Below are 23,456 nucleotides of genomic sequence, written 5' to 3'. Positions count from 1 at the left end.
GTGTTATTTCCAATTTAATACAAAGGAAAGTGATCAATTAGATAAGCAGAAGATATATTTCATTTCTTCTTCCTTGCCACTGACATAGATTTACTGAGTATCTCCTTTGTAAAGATGCTAGGAACATGGGGAAGACTTGATCCTGCTTCCTCCTAGGGAGCTCCCAATACGGCAAAGGTACAGGGTATTAGATGCTATGATTTAAAATATAATAAAATATTTGCACATTTGTAATTTGCTTCATTATAATAATTCTTTACTTGTTTTAGGTCAAGATCTTCATGGAAGTACCATTAACCCAGATTTTGGCTAGATTTTTACAGGAATGATTTATCATCTGTCTGAATATTAGAATAACCGTGGGAGTATTAAGAGTGCCAATCCCATCCACTTCCAGGCAAGATGGAGTGGCAGGAACTGGATTTACCTTTCTGCTGAAACAACCAAATGATGGACAAAATACATGCAACAATGGTGTGCATGACACTTGACATCAGGCAAAAAGAAGAGTTACCTCTCTGAGATGGTAAACATATAGGCTAAGCCCTATAATTGTCCCAGTTTATTGCCTTAAGCATTTGCAAGCTACAACATAGAGAAGAGAAACTCAATCAGAGCCTAAGAGACTGCTTGAGTTGAGAAAGAGCTGAGAGTTCAAGGACACCAAGGACAGGATGCTAAAAAGGAGAAAGCCACACAGAAGAATATCTCTAGAGATCAAGTATTCAGCTGAGTATGTGAGTATGCATATGAGCAAACTACCAGAAACTAGGGAAGGAACCATGAAAAAGGATTAGAGATAAAAATGCCTAGTACTCACACAAGACGAAAATGGAGACCTCGAGATTTGCACAGCAGGGTCTTGTCTCCGCAGGGGAGAGTTGTCCCTAGGCTGAATATTACCCTAATCCCACCAAACAAGTTGTAAAAGCTAGATCCAAAAGGATCAATCCATTTCTGAAGAATTTAGCTGTGTCCAACTATAAAGCTCAAGAATATTTGTGCGAAAACAAAATACCTAGCATCCAAAGAGGTGAAATGCACATTGCCTGGCATCCAGTCAAAATATTAACAAGTATTCCAAGCAGCAGCAATCTACCATCCGCCAGGACTCTGCTGGGACTCATTCTTTTGGAAACTGCAGGCAGCTTAATCTCTCCAGCCTCACACATAGACTCTACCAGTCATTTCTCCCACACTGCTTCCCTCTTCCTGGCCCAACCACTGATGCCCTCCTACTCCCCTTAACCCAGTTAGAGAAAATAACCCTACATCCTCATCCATTGCAGAGGACATTCCATCCGTCTTTGTTTTAAAGAAGCCTGGTTCTGTCCTGGAGCACCTTGTCCCTTGTCCCTTCTCAAGTATATGCTGCTCATTGTTCCACATGTGAGCTACTTCAGGGTTGGAAGAAGCATTCAAAACTACCCTCTCTCCCTTTTCTTGTTGCTTCCCAGACCAGTATCCCCCTACTCTCCTGTGAAAATCCTTACTTTTTCTTGTGCCCATGGCATCGACTAGACCATCCTTCAAACCTTGCTCTAACCATCAAATAATGACATATTTCATGGACGCTTTGCAGTTACATCTCCTGCACTGAGAACAGTAAGGTCCTCAACAAGTATTTGTTGAATGCAAGAATGAATGGAAGCCTAAGTGAGATTCTAAGGGATGATCCATGGATATACCCCTCCAGGTATAATAGTTGGGATGACTACGGGGCCACATGCTGGAGCCATATCACTTCATTCCCTCAGTGTATTGTTGTAACTGGACTGGTTTATGCTGATTATGGTTCCCAACTGCTTCACCTGCTGTAAAACTGAAGGTCCTGTTTAGTACACTGATTAATGACTGAAATAATGCTTTTTATGAGGCACCGTTTTGAAAAAAATTATTTCAGGGATTATTTCTTAGAAAAATGTTGCTTCCTCTGTGGAACATGCATGTCCCCTTGTTTCTGTTGATGTAACATTCCATGTTTCTTCTTCTCCTCAGCTTCTTGGGAGCCTGGACTGGTGTTTAGCTCAATCATAACTGTACTGCTCCTTCTGGTTAGCACACTTACAATCCCTTTTTCCCCCATGTATTTTCTACTTTCTATTCATTGCATAATCCCTACATTATATGTGTCTTTTGCAAAAGGTTTTACATCAGTGATTGAATATGATAAATATATACTGCAACCATTAAAGTGGGAAACAATATTGTCACTCACTCTGTATGCTTGGCCAATACCTCCATTATCAGCAATGTTTTCTCCCAGTGTATTAATTCCATTGAGCTGTTAAAAAACAAAAGATGCTTAAGGATTCTTCCCTGTATTTGGGTTGTTAAAAAGGCATCAACAATGCACTTAAGATTGACTATATCTATTCCTCAAAAAGTTGAAAATAGAAATAACACACGATCCAATAATTTCACTATTGGGTATTTATCCAGGGAAAACAAAAACACTAAGTTGAAAAGATATATTTATTTACTGCAGCATTACAACAGCCAGGACATAGAAGCAATCTAAGTGTCTACGGATAGGCAAATGGGTAAGGAAGAAGTTTGCACGCGTGCACACACACACACACACACACACACACACCACATAGAAATATTACACAGCCGGGGCGCCTGGGTGGCTTAGTCGGTTAAGCGTCCGACTTTCGCTTGGGTCATGATCTCGCGGTTCGTGGGTTCGAGCCCCGCGTCGGGCTCTGTGCTGACTGCCAGCTCAGAACCTGGAGCCTATTTCAGAGTCTGTATCTCCCTCTCTCTCTGACCCTCCCCTGCTCACGCTGTCTCTCTCTCTCCTAGAAATAAATAAAAATATTAAAAAAAAAAGAAATATTACACAGCCATAAAAAGGGATGAGATCATGCCATTTGAGGCAACATAGATGGACCTAGAAGGTATTATGTTAAGTGAAATAAGTCCAACTGAGAAAAACAAATGATTTTCCGTAAATGGAATCTAAAAAAAATTGAATAAAAAAATCAGAACTATAAATATAGGAAACAAACTGATGGTTGCCAGAGGGGAAGGTGATAGCAGATGGGCAAAATAGGTGAAGACAAGACTGGGCACGCTTCCAGTTACAGGATGAGTAAGGCACAGGAATCAAAAGCAGAACATATGGAATACAGTCAGGGATACTGTAATAACGTCATGAGACAGATGGTAGCTACACTTGTGAACACAGCACAATGTATAAAATTGTCAGATCATTAAGTTGTATACTTGAAACTAATGTAACATTATGTGTCATCTATCCTCAAATAAAATAAAACATCAACAACAACCACAATAAAAAAGATAAAGTATCTCTAAAACTTCTCCAGAGAGTGCTGATGACATACATGCTGTCCACCGGCTAGGTCCCAGGAGAAGTTTCCATACTGGTACACCATGCACTGGGATTGCTCTTTAAAATTATTTGCAGACTGTTGAGTCCACCAGTCAACCAGGTCTCCATCCTTGTTAAAATTTCTGCCTGTAATATAATGATTTAAGCAAAATGGGAACTCATGACATCAAGAATTAAAAGAAGGTATCTTTAATTTGAAAGGCAAGGTCCGAAATACTACTATGTGAGAGAATCCTACGCTGGAGAGGTAGGTGATCAGAGAAACGGCTCCCTTTCTCATCCTGCCCCAATGAAGCCTGGGCTGCCAGGGCCTGCTTTGCTGATGTGCCTTAGTGTTGGCTCCTGATACCTCAGCCGGCGCCACCAGGTAAGCCGCGCCGGAGACCGTGCCTTCTTTCTTTGGAGGGTTTTCATATTGACCAAGTCTGTGTAATTTGATATTTTGAGATTTAAAATGATCACTATTTTTATTCTGCATTCATTTCATATCTTAGACACCTCATGAAACTTTGTGGACTCAGTTTCCCTCTACTCCAAGCACAAAGAAAGAGTTGCTTTCCTCCTGGGGCTTTCCCACTAACCCGAAATTCAGTGGTCTTTCCCTTTTTTGAGCTACAGTGGCATTTCTTATATGTCATGTTTTAACACTTCATTTTCTTATCCTTTTAAATAGTTACTGATGATGGAGTGAATATGGAAAGGGCTACAAAGACAAAGGATTGAACTCACATCCTGATTCCACTAATTCCTAGCTTTTAACTTCAAGCAAGTTTTTCATGTGCCTCTACTTTTTTCCATTAAAAAAAATAGAAATGATACTAGTACCTACCTATGAAATTACTGAATCGTTGAGTTGAGTTTAATAGACACTTTCATGAAATAAGACCAGACATTTATCATTGGTGTTGACAAACATCAGTGCCTTCTCAATGAGAGTATTTGTGTTATTCTGTCAGAGCGGAACGCACACATTGCTTACCTCACTACTAGAAATTTCCGATCTTTCTAAGCAACAACTTAAAAGGAATACTAAACAGAGGATTATTAGCCAATGATACACTGATGAATAAATGTGTTCTTGTACTGATCAAGTATAATAACTCTTAATCAGGTTTATTAGGATCTATCTCAGCCAAAAGGAAGTGTCCACTACACTTTACCATTGTCATCGAAGCCATGGGTGATTTCGTGTCCGATGACCATGCCAATACCCCCGTAGTTCAACGAGTTAGACTGCTGAGCACTGAAGAAGGGGGGCTGCAGAATGCCAGCTGGGAAGACTACAAAGAAAGAAGATGGTTGAAGATTATTGGCATTATTCTGTGATGGCAGGCCCGGGGCTGGCTTTCTGCCTGCTAAGCTATTTTCCAGTATGTCAGTTTCACTTAATTGTACATAAAAATCTTCTGTGATGAAACATATGTAGGTCTTTTATTATTGATGACGACAGAGAGTTCATCCCAAAGCAGCATCGTAATCTATGATTTATAATCACTATTCACCTTACAAACTCTTCTAAGATTGTTTTTTGCTATAAAGAGTTTAGAGCAAGGGAAAATAATCATCTTCATTCAAAAGGTCTTTTCCCCCCTGCAAATATTTGGGAGAAACAGTTATTTAATAACACAAGTATTACCTTTAATGTCATCTCTAATATTTTATTCATCTACAATAGCTTGTTAAGTAAACAGAACCACTCAATCAAAGGCATCCTCCAATTACATTGCTCTATTTTATTTTTAACAAGGCAACTATGATGGTTTATTTCCTTATTTTTGGTTGTTGTCCTTCTTTATCTTATCACTCTCACCTGATCTAACACCTCAAGTATCAGTCCTTTGAGAGCAGAGATCTGTGGGTCTGGAGGTACATTTGTTTCTTTATTTGTTGAGTCCATTTGTTTTGTGAGTTCATTATCTCCAGCACCTAAAACTAGCAAGGTGCCTGGAACATAACAGATGCTTAAGAAATATATTGAATAGGTGAATAATCAGTGATGAATGAGCAAATGAATTTACTGAAGACTTTACTAAATAAATAACCTATTTTTATGTCTATCCTGACATCTACATTAACTTGCTAGCTTTCTACACTTAGAAATCTTATAAACTTTAAATTTCATGTGTCAAACATCAAGCTCATCATTTTCCCTTTTTTTTTTTTNTGCCCCCATTTTCCCTTTTAAGCCATTACTGTCTTGACTTTATTTCTGTTAATGGCATTTGAAGGATCTCAATCATCTGACATTAACATTTTATATTTATCTTAAATGCCTCTCTCTATACATACACACACACATACATACATATATATGTATATGTGTATATATATATATATTTGTTTGTTTTATGAAGTCTTACACAGTCTACTTAGGAAAAGACCAGGTCATGTACCTTCCTTCCAGGAGTATCTCTTCTGTTTATCTTCTCCTATCAGTCTTATTGCCACCATCCTACTTCATATTATCATTCCTTGTCTTAACAATTATTTAAATTCCACGGGGCATCTGGGTGTCTCAGTTGGCTAAGTGTCCAACTTCGGCATATGTCATGAACTCACAGTTTGTGAGTTAAAGCCCTGTGTTGTGCTCTGTGCTGACAGCTCAGAGCCTGAAGCCGGCTTCAGATTCTGTGTCTCCCTCTCTCTCTCTGCCCCACCCCGGCTTGTGCTCTGTCTCTCAAAAATAAATAGCCATTATGAAAAATTAAAAAAAGTATTATTTAATTTCCTATGTGATTTTTCCACTTCCTATCTCACCCAACTATAATCTATCCTAAATCTAATCCATCCTGCAGCCAGATTAAAACGCAACTCTGGTCACTATCACTAACCTGCGAAAAGTCCTTAGATGGCTTTAATGCTTTCTAACTAAATACAGCACCTTCTTCCTGGCCTTTGCCGCCATGGTCCTCTCCTACGTTATCTCCCTCATGCCCTCCCTTTCCTCATAATGCCCGTAACTTAGCAGTTTTATCTTACATGTTTTAAAATTCTAGTATCTACTGAATTATGTCCTGTAATAATAATAAAAAAATCTTTTGTATCAACACCTATTGCATGTAAAGCCCTAGGCGGCTGCTATGTGGGATTCTAAGAACACTCAAGAGAAGGGCCCTGACCTTAAAAAATCTAAGATCTAGTTACACAGAGTAGCATATGTTGTTTCTGTCTTTTGGGTGGGGCAAATACGGCATAGCCGTGCATGGATTTCAAGGATAAATATTAGATGTTTACAGAGGAGACTTTAAAAATATGCTAGACAATTTAAGTGCTCTCCAGACCTTTAAAAAAATCTGGAAAGTTGTCATAACATCTAAAATGACAAAATAATTAGAAAATAAATACTTCTGTCCTTGGAGAATTTGGATGAAAAGTTATACCTCACATGTAGCTGCCTGAGTTAGCAACAGTGCCAAGAAATTATTTTTAGCTTAAAGTATTAAAATTATGTGCAGTACTTTATTAACTTAGAGTGAATACTATCTCCTACACTATGTACTTTGATTAAAACCCACCCATTATATAAAATGCTCTTATGAAATGTGCTATCAAGACTAAACATTAACTGTAAAGATCCTGCTGCCTTAATTATACCTTGATATGTCATTCGTCAGGCAAGTGATAAGATTTTTATGGCTCATATTAAACTTTAGTCTTCAAGTTCAGTTTCGCAAATTATGATGTCTCCTTATACATTATCAGCTAAATCTCAATAATGAGGATTTTCCCCATTAGCCTATCGCTATTACTAGTAGACTTTACAATTGTTAATAATAACTAATTGCTTAGTTGTACATTTTTTACATTCATGATTGTCAACTAGTTAATGAGATAAGTCACTGGTCCCTGAAACAAAAAAAAAACCCTGTTTTTCTCCCTACCTCCCATGCATTTGCTTCGCTGCTTTATTTTTTTTTTAAAGCTGCAAGCAAGCCAGTTTTAGAATCTTTGATATAAAGCTTGATGATATCAGGTAAAATCAATTTTGAGTGGCAAAAGTTAAATATTATTTTTTAGGTTAATTGAAATATGTTTGGAAATATTTGCTCTTAATTTTCAAGTCTGAAAATTAGATAAGAATCTAAGAACAAGTCAGGTAACTTTAGAAAATATATTATTTCAAGGTCATCATACACCACCCACGTTGAATATACTAAATAGTCCATGGAAAGTTTCTGGAGCTCTGTGGAGCAAATGTGTGGGGAATAAGAACCAGTGAATTAAACAGTTTCAGTATGCCTTCCTGTCTGGGAAGCTGATTTTTTTTTTAATTGATGTGAACTGGCAGGGGTGCATAAGACTTAGAATATAGTCTACCTGTGTGAGTTAGAACAAAAAGTGCTTGGAATTGAATTAAAAAGAAGAAATTATTAATATGAATAACTCCCTAAATGATAATAAAACAAGCTCTTTTTTACCATAATGTAAAAAGGCCAATCCCATGAGAGATTATATGTGATCTAATTTAAGGTATTTGTGTGAGGGTAGGAGGGTCATTTATAAGATGCTATTCTATATCAATTCTAATAATGTAATGCACAATAACAAAATCAAACGTTGTATATCTATGTATGTATAAACACACACTTCTATCTAGAAGAAAGATGAAGGTCTGGATTTTCAATCATTTTTTAAAAACATTTTTAACATTTATTCATTTTTGTGAGACAGACCGTGAGTGAGGAAGGGGCAGAGAGAGACAGGGAGACAGAATCCAAAGCAGGCTTCAGGCTCTGCGCTGTCAACACAGAGTATGACGCGGAGCTTGAACTCACAGACTGCTAGATCACGACCTGAGCTGAAGTCGGATGCTTAACCAACTGAGCCACCCAGGCACCCCTTCAATTATTTTTAGTTAAGACAATCTCCATCTTGAAGATTTAAATGAATTGTTAAAGAGAAAACATACATATGTCAAAGATTTCTCTTCTTGCATGACACTTTCCTTTCCTCTGAACTGCTGTTATTAGAAGACAAGCATATGAAAAGATGTTAATTTTTCAGATTTTGAATTTCTATCTGGTGAATTTATCTTGAGAATCCTTTAAAGGTCTTTCTTATTAAGAATGCTTATTGCAGCCAATTCAGAGGATGACGGAGTACTCTGTGAAATGTGAGGCCACTTTTACCTTCTTTTTCCTTTTGCTGTGTGCTTCTTTGGTTTGAGGGTATTAAATTCAAACTGAGAACATTCTCTGGTCTTCTCTGATCAGGGAATCTCTGAAGTGAACCAATTTTGAGCCAGCTCCAGGGATATGGGTAATTCAGAGCCTAAAAAGGTCCTGTCTTCACCTAAACTATGTAGACGTGCTCTAGAGAGGGGCTGAAGGGATTACCATGCCAGACTCATTCTACAAAGGGTCTGTTTGGGTCTTCTTGTTGGAATGAACCAGCACCAGGTCTGATAGGACCCAGGGTCCTTCCTGAGCTGGATTAAAATAAACCTGTATCTTTTAGTCTCCTCGAATACAGAATGAAGTCCAGGCTGCCTCACTTTGCCTTAGAATACCATAAAAGCTAATTATCTTGTTTAAGTCCAAGTCTATAATGAACTAGATCTTATACTGACAGAACTAGTTAATATCAGAAAGAGGTCTTCAAAGAGAAGGCTCTCCAGAGAGAAAGGCACTTTTAAGAAAGGACTGAATGGTTTTTAGGAATACATTGAAAAGGGTAGACTATATGGGTTCTGAGTTGATCATTAAACAGGTTCTGGTCTGGGTTTAGGTAATCATTGTACTAGCTAGCAAATGTTTTAGACTAGACTTTGAGCTAATTGATTTTAAGCAGGTGCACATGACGTACTTATTATTTATATGTTATAAAAAACAAGGCTTGGGGCGTCTGGGTGGCTCAGTGGGTTAAGCATCCAACTCAATTTCAGCTCAGGTCATGATCTCATGGTTGTGAGATTGAGTCCTGTGTTGGACTCTACACTGAGCATAGAGCCTGCTTGGGATTCTCTCTCTTCTTCTCTCTCTCTGCCCCTCCCCCACTGGCTCTACTTGCTCATGTACACACACTCTCTCTCTCAAAATAAATAAATTTTAAAAACACAAAACAAAACAAAAAAGCACACAACTTTTCTGATTATTTTATATAATTAATTTTCATGTCATATACCAAAATAAATTCCAGAAGGTTAACTATTTACCCCAAAAATAAAGACCATAAACAGACCAGAAAAAAATGAAGATAATTTCTTAGCTAACTCTTCCTTGGTTTAAAAGTGATGGGGAAAGGTATAATCAAACTTTACAACAAAATTAGGGCTATAATTTCTTTTAAAGTTTGTTTTGCAACCAATGGTAAAAATCTACAGGATTTCCCACTATTTCTAATCTAATTTGTAACAGAATTCAAGAAAAATGAGGTTTAAGGCATGAGATTTTATTTTAGGACAATGCTGAAATGATTTCCTCTCTTGATTCTTGACCACATTTAGAAATGAAGAGCTAGACGAAGTACACCTGGAGACACCGACTGTACTGTTTACCTCTGGCAGTAGTGAATCTGTTGGGTGCCTTTCTACATACTTAAAACCCTTGGGAAAAAATGGGTCCATTTATGTAATACTTAAGAAAAAGTTTAAAGATTTCAAAGTCTTTCCAGGAAAAAAATATATATATCTTTGTTATATTCAGCCGTTTACTTAATCATTATATCACTCACTCATGTATTCATTTCTGTACATATTCCTATAATATTACTATTAGTGAACATATTCCTTTTTACTTTTTTGATTAAAAGTAGGTAAGCAAATATAATTTCACGTGGTTCAACCTAATTTTTCAACTTTCTGAGACCTTTGGAGTCTTCTAGAACAATGGGTGATACAGATCAGGACCATCCCCACCAGAGCTGGCATACATAATTGCCAGGAGGATGGGATTTCTGCAAAGCTGGTTCATGCAGCCTTAAACTTATGCTGATGCTTAGAAAGTCCTAAAGTCAGTATAACTTTATGGAGACATGAGAGACTTTTAAAAATATTCAGAAATAAAATAAAAGTACTTAGACATAAGATAAACCATTTAGTCATAGATGAGAACATTGCAAAAGAAAACCACTTAATGTAATTTGTACTAACTTAAAATTTGCTCTTACAGTGAAAAGAGGTACATGGATGCATTTGCTTTCAAGGAGTATATTCAATAAATCAATAACACAGCCTCTGCTGTGCTTTTATGGGGAGTACTTAAATTGGTCAGGCGATTCACTACAAGCTGGTACCAACAGAGAAATATTAAAGAATTATTTAGGAATAGACCTTACCTATCTGATTTCTGCCTGAAGAATAAAATGCATTGACTACAGCTGCTCCGCTTATCCACCTATGGAAACATAAGAACTCATTACAAATTATGCTATTATCGTCTGATTCAGTCTGCTCAACACAATAAAAGGATCACTACTATTCCGAGAGGAATCTTAACTTTCTCTTTGGAATATGATCAACAAATTAAAATTAGTTCACTAGGTAAGACAGCTTATTTGAAAATACTTCTACCTTTTGAAAAATCAGAATATACCGTGGTCTGCAAATCCGTTATTTCACCTGTGTGAATTTTGTGGAGGCATCTCACAGCACAAAACCTATTCAGATGTACTTTTTTGGAAATTGCAATGAATGAACATTACATTGAAATATGTTTGTTTACCTTTATGTTGCTGATACTAGATAACTATACCAACAATTCTGGAGCAATTGACAGAATACTGAAGTATAAGTTGTTGAAACTTCAGATTCAAATACATTTAAATTTTTTAAATCTCCTCGTTTATTTTGAAACTAGGATATCCCCTTCTCAGATAGTAAGTTTCAGGTAATCTGCCTCTGATTACTGCCATTTAAATTATTTTTTAAATGAAGCATTCCAGCTAATTGAGCAAAGGCATATTTTTGGATAATGACTGCAAAGTGAAACCCAGGTGGTTCTTATGTGGATTTATTTGTCTACATATACCATGACTTAGTCTCCATACAGAATTTAGAGATTTTATAAAATACAATTCCTGACTTCAGAAGGCTAGTTTAGTTGAAGAGATGAACAAGAAGCAGAAGTTACCATAAGACTAAATGAGAAAATGAAAAAAAAAAAAGCTCGCAGACAATAATTTAAGGGCAGAATTAAGTTAAAGAACAGATGCCAATGTTCCCATGGCTCTCTGCTCTGATGTTACAGAAACCACATGACAGTAATCATTGTTGGGGAAACCTGGGGGAGCTCAGTCCGTTAAGGGTCCAACTCTTGGTTTTGGCTCAGGTCATATGTTCTCAGTTTGTGAGATTGAGCCTCAGATCGGGCTCTGTGCTGACAGTGCTGAACCTGCTTCGGGTTCTGTCTCTGTCTCTGTTTTTCTCTCTCCTTTCCCTGCCCCTCCCTGCTTGTGCACGTGCTCTCTCTCAAAATAAATAAATGAACATTAAAAGAACCCAATAATCATTATTAGAATATTATTCAGGTCTAAAAAGGAATGAAATCGTGCCATTTGTGGCAACGTGGATGAACCTAGAGGGTCTTAATGCTAAGTGAAAGATGTTAGGCAGAGAAAGACAAATGCCACATGATTTCACTTATATGTGGAATCTAAAAAAACAAAACAAACAAACAAAAATAAAAACCAGACCCCATAAATACAGAGAATGAACCCATGATTTCCAGAGGGGAGGGGTGTAGGGGGATGAGCAAAATGGGTGAAGGGGCGTGGGAGGTACAGGCTTCCAGTTAGGGAATGAATGTCATAAGATGAAAGGTAGAGCATAGGGAATATAATCAATGGTATTATAATAGCATTGTATGTGACAGATGGTAGCTACACTTGTGAGAACAGCATAACGTATAGAACCAGCGAATCACTATATCCTACCCTTGAAACTAATGTAACATTGTATGTCAACTATACTTCAATAAAATTAAAAACAAAATGATTGTTCAACACTTTCTTGCAGCAGGAGTAATATCCCATCTTAAAAAGACTGCTATATAAATAGATAGATAGATAGATACATAAATACATAGATAGATTGATAAATAAATGTATAAAGTCATTGAGTAATAGATAATGCTTATTTCAGATAACCCTTTAATGTCAGCACAAACGCATACCCTCAAGACAATCATATGTCATTAGCTAATGGTTTCACTGTAGTTATGCCACTTTCAGGGCAACAATTAGCGCGGCAATTATTATCCTACTCAAGGACGGAGTTTATAGTAATTAGTACAATGAGGTTAAATCAGAACTGTTTCCAGACCCTGCTTTGCAAGGTAAGCAGTATAAAGTCAGCTGTCCAAATCAACATTTTAGCTACAATTTCAGTAACTATTGTGGGATGTCAGATGTGAGTTCCTATTTTGATCTCTTAAAAAGAACTGAGTGAAAGCCATATATAACAACTGTCTGATAAATTCTAATTAAGTATGAGTTTTATCTCCAATAACACGACTCAGACGTTTAGAGAAAAATATTTGGAAATTTAAAAAAACGTCCAGATAAAACTTCTGTGAATTTTTCTTTAGAACAAAAGTAAATCTAAAGACGGAGGGGGGATGGTTGGTCAATATTTTTGTAGTTTGATGTCATTTTAAATGGAGAAAAACATTTTCAAACAGGATGGTGTGACGGATATATCAGTTTTTCCTAATTTCATCCTAGGTGAGTCATCAGTATGTTAATTTCTTGCAGGCTGGGGATTACAAGCAAATAATTGTATTTGTTTTCATTAAACTCCACTTTATTCTCACATGATTTGTGATGACTCACAACAGAAACATATAAATCCAGGAGTGTTAAGACTAAAATCAAGAGATCAGGAACCATACAGAGCAGGTTGATTTTGTTTGTGTGACCAAGAAGGCATTAGGAAAGACAATATTTATATTAAGTAAAAACCATGATCAGGAAAAATGATTTATTAGGATTATGTTTGCATATATTCACATAGTTATTACAACTTAGGTTCAAGTGTGGTTCTCAGTTGTCTGGCAGGAGGGACAAAATGGAAAATGTGCTCCTGCTACTCCTAAGGAGAAACACCACTCCTTACAGCGACTCTTTACAAAGGTATTTTTCATGTGTCCTCAACATTTTGATACCAATTATGGCAGTAGGTTTTATGCACAAATAGCTTGAGATTATTCATTTTAATTGTTATAAAACTGATGTAACACATTTCTAGGTCTCCGTTTTAAGGTTCAGTTTCTCAATTATGAACTGATTCAGTGATGGTATACTCCGCATGGACTTTTTTGGGTAATCACGAATCATAGGCCAGTTTTTTAGTTCTGGACTCAGGCACGTGCTACAAATGAAAGACAGAAGGTGCCAATCCAAAAGGTTTTCTTAAAATAAGCATAGCACAGAGGAAAGGAGCTGGATGTGTGAGTATGTTTCAGGCAGCAACAGGTGTCAGAAGGAGGACATTGATGAATAAAGTTGATAGACCTTCCTCATGTTTACCGCTTTGGTAAAAATAAATGTCCTACCTTTGTTTGAGTGCTTTTCTGCTGTTCTGTTACATGGCTTTGAGGGGTTTATGATTGCATTTTGATTCATGTCTGTAACTTTCCAGGAGGGAATGCTTTATATATTAAAACATCCATGGTGATTATACTTTCCAGAAAATACGAAGCTATTTATAACCACAAAACTCTCAAATAAAATTGGAATTATGATGGTTAGGCTCACATAGAAGTAGTGTGTAGTATTTGCCTTTCCTTCCTTGAGAACTTGTACAACTGCATCCTCAGACCACCCATGGGTGATAACCAAGATTCAAAAGCACGGGGCATACTGTCCGGGGGAACATCAGTGAAACTTGAAATACTGTGATTGGATCATTACATCTCAAATAAAATGATGATAACAGTTACAGGTTCAAGGTCTAATATGTGTGGTCAGTCATGAAATATCTCAGTATGTTGATGTAAAAAGCTAAATTAGGGCAAATAAAATATTTTTCAAGTTAAAGGTGATGTAATGGAAACCATAAGTTCATTTGATTTGGATGCAGCCTCAATGTTTCTGTAAAAGTTTCCATTTAGGGAACAGAGACACATTTGATGCTGAAAAGCAGCACAGAAAAGAGAAAATGCACATCAGAAGAGAAAACCAACTGGAGGTGATTCTTGCCCTAAAATAATAGATAGTGCAGGTTACCTGACAATACCTTTAATGTCCAGAGTGAAGTCCAGACACTAGCAGCGTCCTGGAGCAGCTGTCAGACCTGAGTGATCAAGTCACACTGGTCTTTGATTTTTCTTCCTGCCTCCAATGGTCTGCGGTATAGGAGTTTGGGTGTGTGTGGTATTAAGCGACGAGTGGGAAAGCAAGAAGGAGGAAAACTTTATTTTTAATTTTGGAGCCGTAATTTTGTCAGGTGAACGGATCCTGGTTTTGGGGCATTCAACGGTAGAACAAAGACGGGTCACTCTAAGCAGCACAGCCCTCAAAGCTGAACTAACAGTGTGGACGGGAAATATGACTGAAATACCCTTGAGACAGGGACCAGGTGTTTCTCTTCTCCTCTTATTACCCTGAAGAACCCAGGCAGTGATGAAATGAAAGCACAAAGACATCATTTTTATAGCAGGGAAGAAAGGCAGAAGTCGACAGCCTGATCCTGCAGCCTTTTGGATGCAATAAACCCACTGGATTGCAAAAGCACCTGGAATTTAATTCCTCTTTCACCCACTCATGTGTAACTTTAAAGCTTAAAACAACAAAATTGTTAATGCCCGTTTCCCTGAAAGTGTTCCGTTCCCCAGCATCTAGTGGTCCCAAAGCAACTCCTTTAAGATCAGCAGTGTGAAACAATGGGTTTCTCTATCTTCCTCAAGTCCTCGTGGAAAGGAGAATTCCCATTTTGCAATTCCAATAACCACTGGAACCCTTTACATTTATTAATATTCTTTCATCAAGACTTCGGAGTTTCCTATAAACCTTCATTCAACTTTCAAACCAGTCATATAAGATAGATGACACCTCTAGTTTTCAGGTGTAGAAACTAAGACACAGCGTGCTTTTCTGACCTTCTCCTAATGCACTTTAAAACTAACCGATACAACTGGGACATGAATACGTAAGCGAGGGAGAAAGAGGACCCTCTCATCTTCCATCCAAATCCTCTATTTCAGAGCTGTCAGTCCGTATTATATAAGAAGCTTCAGTACGATGGTGAATGCCATTTCCTTGCTAAACTCTTTAAGAAAGAAAGTGCTCATTTTTATTTACTTATCTTCAATATGAAAAAAACCAATTTTATTTATTTATTTAAATTTATTTCTAGGAGAGAGAGAGAAAGAGACAGCGTGAGCAGGGGAGGGTCAGAGAGAGAGGGAGTCACAGACTCTGAAACAGGCTCCAGGCTCTGAGCTGGCAGTCAGCACAGAGCCCGACGCGGGGCTCGAACCCACGAACCGCGAGATCATGACCTACGCGAAAGTCGGACGCTTAACCGACTAAGCCACCCAGGCGCCCCAAACCAATTTTATTTATATACACTAGCAATGACAATCCAAAAATGAATTAAGAAAACAATGCCATCTACAATACTACCAAGAGCAATAAAACATTTAGGCATAATTTAACAAAAGAAGGGCAAGGAAAGTATATTGAAAACTACAAAACACATTGAAAGAAATTAAAGAGGACTTAAAAACCTGGAAAAGATATGACACTTTCATGGATCATAAAACTTAATTTTTTACTTAGATATAATTAATATATAACATATTAGTTTCAGGTGTACAATATAATGCTTCAATATTTGTTTACACTGCAAAATGATCATCACAATGAGCCTAGTTACCATCTGTCACAATATAAAGTTATGAAAAACATTTTTCTTTTTCTCTTCTGGCAGGTTTCAAATATGCACTACATATTATTGACTCTAATCACCATGTTGTATACATTACATTCCCACAACTAATTATTTTATACCTAGAAGTTTGTATCTCTTGATCCCATTTATGCGTATTACCCAGCCCCAAACCACCTTCTGCCCTGACAACCACCATTCTGCTCTATGTATCTATGTTTGTTCATTTGTTTTCTAGATTTCACATATGAGGCAAATCATACAGTACTTATTTTTCTCCGTCTGCCTCATTTCTTTTAGCATTTACAGTCAAATTCCATCCATGTTGTCACAAGTGGCAATATTTCACCTCTTTATGGCTGAGTAGTAGTCCCTGGGTGTGCATGTGTGTGTATATGATGTATATGTATAAATATACACACATGTATACATATACACACACACACGTATACATACATACTGCATCTTCTATCTATTCATCCACCAATGAACACTTAGGTTGTTCCCATATCTTGGCTGTTGGAAATAATGCTGCAATAAATATAAGGGTACATACATCTTTCCAAATTAGCATTATTATTTTCTTCAAATAAATACCAGGAAGTGGAATTGCTGGATGATATAGTAGACTTCTATTTGCATCTTTAGGAAACTCCATGCTGTTTTCCATAGTGGCTGCACCAATTTATATTCCTACCAATAGTGCACAAGAACTCCCCTGCTAAACTTGCCATTTTTTCTTTTTGGTAATAATCATTCTAATGGTGTGAGGTGATGTCTCATTGTGATTGAGTTGCATTTTTCTGATTAGTAACATTAAGCATCATATCATGTGCCTCTTAGTCATCTTGTATGTTTCCTTTGGAAAAATGATTATCCAGATCCTCTGCTCATTTTTTAAATTGGATTGTTTTTTGCTGATAAGTTGTAGGATATATATATATTTCAGATCTTGGTCCCCTATTGGGTATATGATTTGCAAATATATTCTCCCATTCAGTAGGTGACTTTTCATTGTGTTGATGGTTTTCTTTGCTCCTTCCTTTTCAGAAGCTTTTTAGTTTGATGTAGTCCCACTTGTTTATTTTTGCTTTTGTTGTCTTGGAGTCAGACCCAAAAATATAATTGCTAAGACCAATGTCAAGGAGTGTACTGCTTAGGTTTTCTTCTAGGAGTTTCATGGTTTCGGGTCTTACATTCAAGTCTTTAATCCATTTTGAGGTCATTTTTGTGTATGGTGCATTCCTCTAGTTTTATACTTTTGCATGTGGCAATCCAGTTTTCCCAACACAATTTAATGAAGAGACTGTCTTTTCCCAGTATATTTCGCCTCTTCTGTCATGAATTAACTACCGTGTATGTGTAGATTTATTTCTGGGCTCCTTGTTTGTTCCACTAATCTATATATCTATTCTTAAGGCAATGGCATACTTGTTTTGATTACTATAGCTTAATAATATAGTTTGATATTAGGGAGCATGATGCCACCAGCTTTTGTCTTCTCTTTCAATATTGCTTTGAGTATTTAGGATCTCTTGTGCTTCTGTACAAACATATGATTGTTTGTTCGGTTTCTGTGAAAAATGCCATTGGAATTTTGATAGGGATTGCATTGAACCTATAGCCTGCTTTGGTAATATGGAATATCTTAATACTCTTAATTCTTCCAATCCAGGAGCATGGAGTATCCTTCCATTTATCTGTGTCTTCTTCAACTTCCGTCATCAATGTCTTTTTAGTGTACAGGTCCTTCATCTCCATTTTTCTCCTGAGTTTGGTGAACATCTTTATGACCATCACTTTGAACTCATTTTCAGGTAAGTTGTTTAACTCTATTTCATTAAGGTTTTTTTTTTTTCCTGAGGTTTTAATCCTCTTTCATTTGGAACATATTTGTCTGCTTTCTCATTTCGTTTGACTCTTTTTGCTTGTTTCTATGTATTAGGCAAAACAACTACCTCTTGAAGTATGAAAGGAGTGGCCTTGTGTAGGAAAGGAAACTTATCTTTCAACCTTGCCCTAGGTCTTTCCTGTCTCTCAACCTTTGTAGGTATCAAAGCAACTTGATTTGTTCTTCATAGATTCCAGTTGTTTAGGGTGTGGCAAGACTTGTCAGTGTTCCAGAGGGAGGAATCTCATTTAGCAGCCAGTTTGAAGTTGACTGGAAGCCCCTGAGACAGCAGCTTCTGAAGTATGCAAATATATTGCTTTGAGAGACCACAGTTGTAACTCCTGCTGGCTTCCAGACCAATTGATCCGCAGGTGTCCCTGGCCTATAGTTATAAAAATTGGGGCTTCTGAAGAATGTATAAGCTCCTTTTTGGGAGGTACTTGGGAGATGTAGTGAGGCTGAGGAAGAGCACAAAGATGGTATCCCCCAGCCTACGTTCCCTGAGAGTATCTCCATAGCCTCTAGATTTGTGGCAAACCTGAAGTCTGCCCCTCAGACTGTAGCTCTTGAACAAAGAAATAGGTCTTTTACACAGAAATACTGCAGGTGTGTTTCAGGCTACAGCCTGTGTAGTGCCCTGGGGGTGGCTGCCTGCCAAAAAGCATTCTCAAATTGTTACAGTCCATGGGATCAGGGACACAAGCCCCCTGGCCACCGGAGCCGGGTAATTAAGGAGCATCCCCTGTGTGTCCTGCATATGCTCGCTCACTTCAGCAATGCAGCAGCATAGCACAGAGCTGAGGCACTCCTACCTATGCTATCAAGGTAGAGAAAGAGAGAGAGAGAGCAAAGTTGGTGCCCACCCATGCCTCTATCCCCAAAGAGTCCCAACAGGCCCATGCCCTTCTGGCAGATATGTTCAGATTAGTAAATAAATCTCCTTCACACACCGTCTACTGCTGTTTTTGTGCTGGTCCCTGGAGTGAATGGAGTCTGCATGCAAGCCCTTTAAGATAATTATCTCAATCCTTTCTATCCCTTTGGGTCTCTTGGATTTGATTCCCATTGGTTTACACATCTCTCCACTGCAGGTCCCACTGGTTTGGGGGCCTGATGTGGGGCGCAAACTCCTCAGTCCTCAGGAAGAAGCCCTGGATTAGTGAAATCCCCCCTTCTCAGTTGTGGGTGGCTGCACCAGGGATGGCGTGTTTGGCAAGACCACCAATCTGCCTCTCCCACCCATCTCAATTTGGCCCTTTTACTGTTTGCTGTGAAGAGGCTGTTAAGCTAGTTTTCAGGTCTTTATCAGAATAATTGTTCAGCATGTAGCTATAGATTCAGTCCATGGAGTGAGGGGAGTTCAGGAACTTCCTAGGCTGCCATTCTGGACTGTTTCCCCTTACCCTAATACACTTTAGGATGCTGTCCTCTATACTACACTGAAGTCATTTTGGAAGACCAGACTATAACAAAAGCAGCTACTATTTTAATAAGCACCTACCTAAGTTATATGACAGGCACATTGTACAATATATAACACAACAACCCCATAAGGCAAAAGTAGATGTTATTTTTCTCAGTTTATAAAGGAATTATTGATTCTCAGACATATTATGGAGGTTGTCTAAGTTTATACAGTAAGTGGCAGAACATGAACCTTAACTCAGGGCTGCCCATTCTGAGTCCTACTTTCCACCATCCCACCATCCCTCCCTGACTGCAAAGCACAACTTCTTTCCACTGTTCTGTAAAGTGCAAGGTTTTTTACCCAAAGATAAAGACGCAGTAAGACAAAGGAGCCTCTTCAAACGATTCATTGTTGCAGAAGAGTTGCTAAGGTAACTGAAGTACTCTGAGTGACTCATCGGATTACCTGAGAGGTGGGAACCAGGGCTCCGATTCTGATGTGAAACTGGGAGAATCCACTTCTCTTTCAACAAAATGCCACAGAAACCACTAACGTGATTTTCTTCCTAGAAGCCATCAGTTGGTGGCATGTAGTTTTAAGTTTGGCAACAAGGCACAATCTTTTTAGTCTTTGATAAGTTTCTATGTGTACATGCACAGATGTGTGCACCTTCACTTATGTGATGTGCCAAATTCAGAGAAATTCCCAGATGGGGAAGTATATGGGTAGGTGAATCAGCTCTGTCAGAATTTTCTTTTGGTGACTTTTTTCCTGATTTAGAATAACCTTGGGATCTTTCAAGAACTGAAACTTCTTCCATCCTATATAACACCTAGCAATGACATAACTTGACATCATGTCTATTGTCTGCCTAGCTCATTAGACAGTAACCCCATGGAAGCAGTGATATTCCTTTTTTAAAAAACTATAGTAAGAACATTTACCAGAAGCTATATCTTCTTAACACATTTTAACACGTTGAAAACTACAGGTACAATGCTGTACAGAAGATCCCTAGAGGTTATTGATCTTGCTTAACTTAAACTTTATGTCTTTTGATTAATATCTTCCATTTACCCCTCTCCTCCAGTCCCTGGCAGTTACAATTTCATTCTTTGATTTGATGAATTTGACTATTTTAAATACCTCATATAAGTGGAATCATGGAGTATTTGTCTTTCTCTGTCTGGCTTATTTCACTCAGCATTCTGTTTTGTTCATCTATGTTGTTGTGTATTGCAGAATCTCCTACTCTTTAAAAGCTAAATGGTATTCCATTGTACATATATACCACATTTTCTTTATCCATTTATCTGTCAGTGGAAACAGGTTTTTTCCACATCTAGCTCTTCTGAGTGGTGCTGCAATGAACAGAGGAGTGCAAATATCCCTTGGAGATACCAATTTCAATTCTTTAGGATACATATATTTAGAAATGGGCTTGCTGGGTAATACAATAGTTCTATTTCTAAATTTTTGAGGAACCTCCATATTGTTTTCCTTAGCAGCTGTACCATTTTGCATTCCCACTAATAGTGTGCAAAGCCTCCAGTTTCTCCACATCCTTTACCAATACTTGTCTCTCTCTCTTTTATAATAGTCACCCTTAGAGCAGTGATGTGTTATTTGATTGTGATTTTTGACCTGCATTTCCCTGACAGTTGCTGATGTTGAGCATCTTTTCACATGTCTGTTGGTCATTTTGTATGTCTTCGTTGGAAAAATGTCTATTCAAGTCCTTGAATTCAAGTCCATTTTTAAATTGGCTTATTATTGTTTTTGTTACTGAATTTTAGAGGTCTCATATATTTTGTAGATTATCACCTTATCAGAAATATGATTTAACCAATATTTTCTCCCACTTCATAGATTGCTTTTGCATTCTGTTGATCATTTCCTTTGCCGTGCAGAAGCTTTTTAGTTTAATACAGTCTCACTTGTTATTTTATGCTTTGTTCTTAATTGTATCTCTAGGGCTTATGGAACATGATAGGCACTTAATGCGTATTTGGGCCTTGGCATATGAATGGGTCCTCCAAGCTTCCAGAGAGCAACTCCCCTCCTGGGACTCTGGGAAAGGGAAAGGCACTAGGCCTAGGTGAGGCTCTGCTTCTACGCAGGCTGTAGAGAGCCATGCTCACCAAGAGTCATGAGCCAACTGAAATATCATCCCTTCAAGACGGTACACTAGTGTAAAAGTTCCGGAATTCTTCTGCCAAATTCTCTTAGTTTAAAACTTCAACCTTTAAACTGTTTAATTCCTTTCTCTACTTCCTATTCTCTCTAAAAAAAAGAGCAAACCCCAAACCAACCAACCAAACAAACAAAAAACCCAAAGCCTTCCTTGAGTGCTAATTAAAAAGCAGAAATGTTTTTACCCTTATCATGATGAGCACTGAGTAATGTATAAAATTGTTGAATCACTATATTGTACACCTGAAACTAATAGAACGTCATATTTTAACCATACAGGAATTGCAATAAAAACTTAATTTAAAAAAGCAGAAATGTTTTTACTGATCTAATATGTTTTGTTTATAGCTCCCAAACACAGTGGAAAACCGCAAAGCCTGGCAGTTTACTGGGAGCATAAAATATGGAAATCCAAAATTTTCATCTATTGCAACACGTGTAGAACACGAGCATTCTATGGCAGTATGTGGGAACTAGAACGATTTGTCCAAATTTAGTCTACCTGTTATTCCATCTTCCTGGCTCAGTTGTGCTTGATGAGCCGAAAGATCTTTTTGTAAGTCTTCCTCATACGTCTCGCTCGTGGAGACTTGTGTCTCAAGTCTCCAGCACTCTGCACACCCACCCTGGACAGTTCCTACCAACACCGCCTCTATACCACTGCATTCACCCATGTAATATATAAATTATAGCATATTATATATGTGGATATATTTTATTATATATAATACCCCTGCATACTATTTTTCTTTTTTTAAATGTTTTTTTTAATTTATTTCTGAGAGAGACAGAGAGAGAGAGAGAGAGAGAGAGAGGGAGTGTGAGCAGGGAAGGGTCAGACAGAGAGAGAGACACAGAATCTGAAGCAGGCTCCAGGCTCTGAGCTAGCTGGCACAGAGCCCGACATGGGGCTCGAACCCATGAACCGTGAGATTGTGACCTGAGCCAAAGTCGGATGCTTAGTTGACTGAGCCACCCAGGCGCCCCACTATTTTTCTTTTGATAACCAAGCTCACTGATACAGGACTGCATTAGAAAGAAGACTGGCTCTGGAAATATCAGTGAAGGGGAAAAATCAGAAGGTATATTTTAGAAAGAAGCAAGCTACTTCGCTACCTCTGGAGAGCATGTTCTTTTTCTTTTGAGTCACGTGATGTGTAGCAACCAAGGAGGGAAGCTTCTTGGCTCTTCTCAAAACTTCACAGTTAGGCCCACAGAATTTGAATACTGGAAACTTAGAGAGGTCATACAGTCTAAATCAACTTGCTCATTTTATGAATAAGAAAACTACATGCCTTTTATAAAAGGCCACAGGTAGTAAGTGGCAGAACTGGGACACTGAAAGGGAGTCAGTGACTCATTGCAGTGGCAAAACCATGGTGTCACTTCACAAGGTACCAACCTCCCTGCCATTTTTGGTGGTGCTGGCCTTTCAACACAGCCACAGCTGCTGGGCTGCCAGGGATTGCCACCGCCCAGTGAGCCCAGGTTAGAAAAAACAGCAGGCTTGAAGCAATGAAGGGGAAGACAGATGAACCAACCATTTTGTTTTGTTTTGTTTCTAGTGAATCTTCTGTTCATGTCAATATTAATTTAAATGCTGACATGTTGCCTCTAGAGAATCTTCTACTAATAAGTAAAGGTTTAATGGTGGTTTTAAAAAAGTGCTGTTCTAGCATTTTGTTTCTTTGTAACAGCATCAAGCAAACTCAGCCTTTTATCAGATTTAACTGTTACTCGCTTCTTTCTCTAGATTGTGAGCTCCTGGGTCCAGGGCCAC

The 23,456-nt window shown here is 38.0% G+C and overlaps 1 protein-coding gene across 1 annotated transcript in view; it reads right to left on the bottom strand.

The window, feature by feature from the left end:
* MME (membrane metalloendopeptidase) overlaps positions 1 to 23,456 on the bottom strand; it is a 96,121-nt gene that overhangs the window by 9,771 nt on the left and 62,894 nt on the right. The window contains exons 16-19 of the mRNA XM_077750092.1: positions 10,634 to 10,692; positions 4,519 to 4,638; positions 3,351 to 3,484; positions 2,219 to 2,284 (exon numbers count right to left, since the gene is read on the bottom strand). Of these exons, the coding sequence (XP_077606218.1) occupies positions 2,219 to 2,284; positions 3,351 to 3,484; positions 4,519 to 4,638; positions 10,634 to 10,692 (379 nt within the window). The remainder of the gene's footprint in view (positions 1 to 2,218; positions 2,285 to 3,350; positions 3,485 to 4,518; positions 4,639 to 10,633; positions 10,693 to 23,456) is intronic.

The sequence above is a fragment of the Crocuta crocuta genome, unplaced genomic scaffold (genome assembly GCF_008692635.1).
Source record: "Crocuta crocuta isolate KB4526 unplaced genomic scaffold, BGI_CrCroc_1.0 scaffold19, whole genome shotgun sequence".
Lineage (NCBI taxonomy): Eukaryota > Metazoa > Chordata > Mammalia > Carnivora > Hyaenidae > Crocuta > Crocuta crocuta.
Note: the sequence above shows the minus strand (reverse complement) of the source record. Positions and strands in the feature narration are given on the sequence as shown.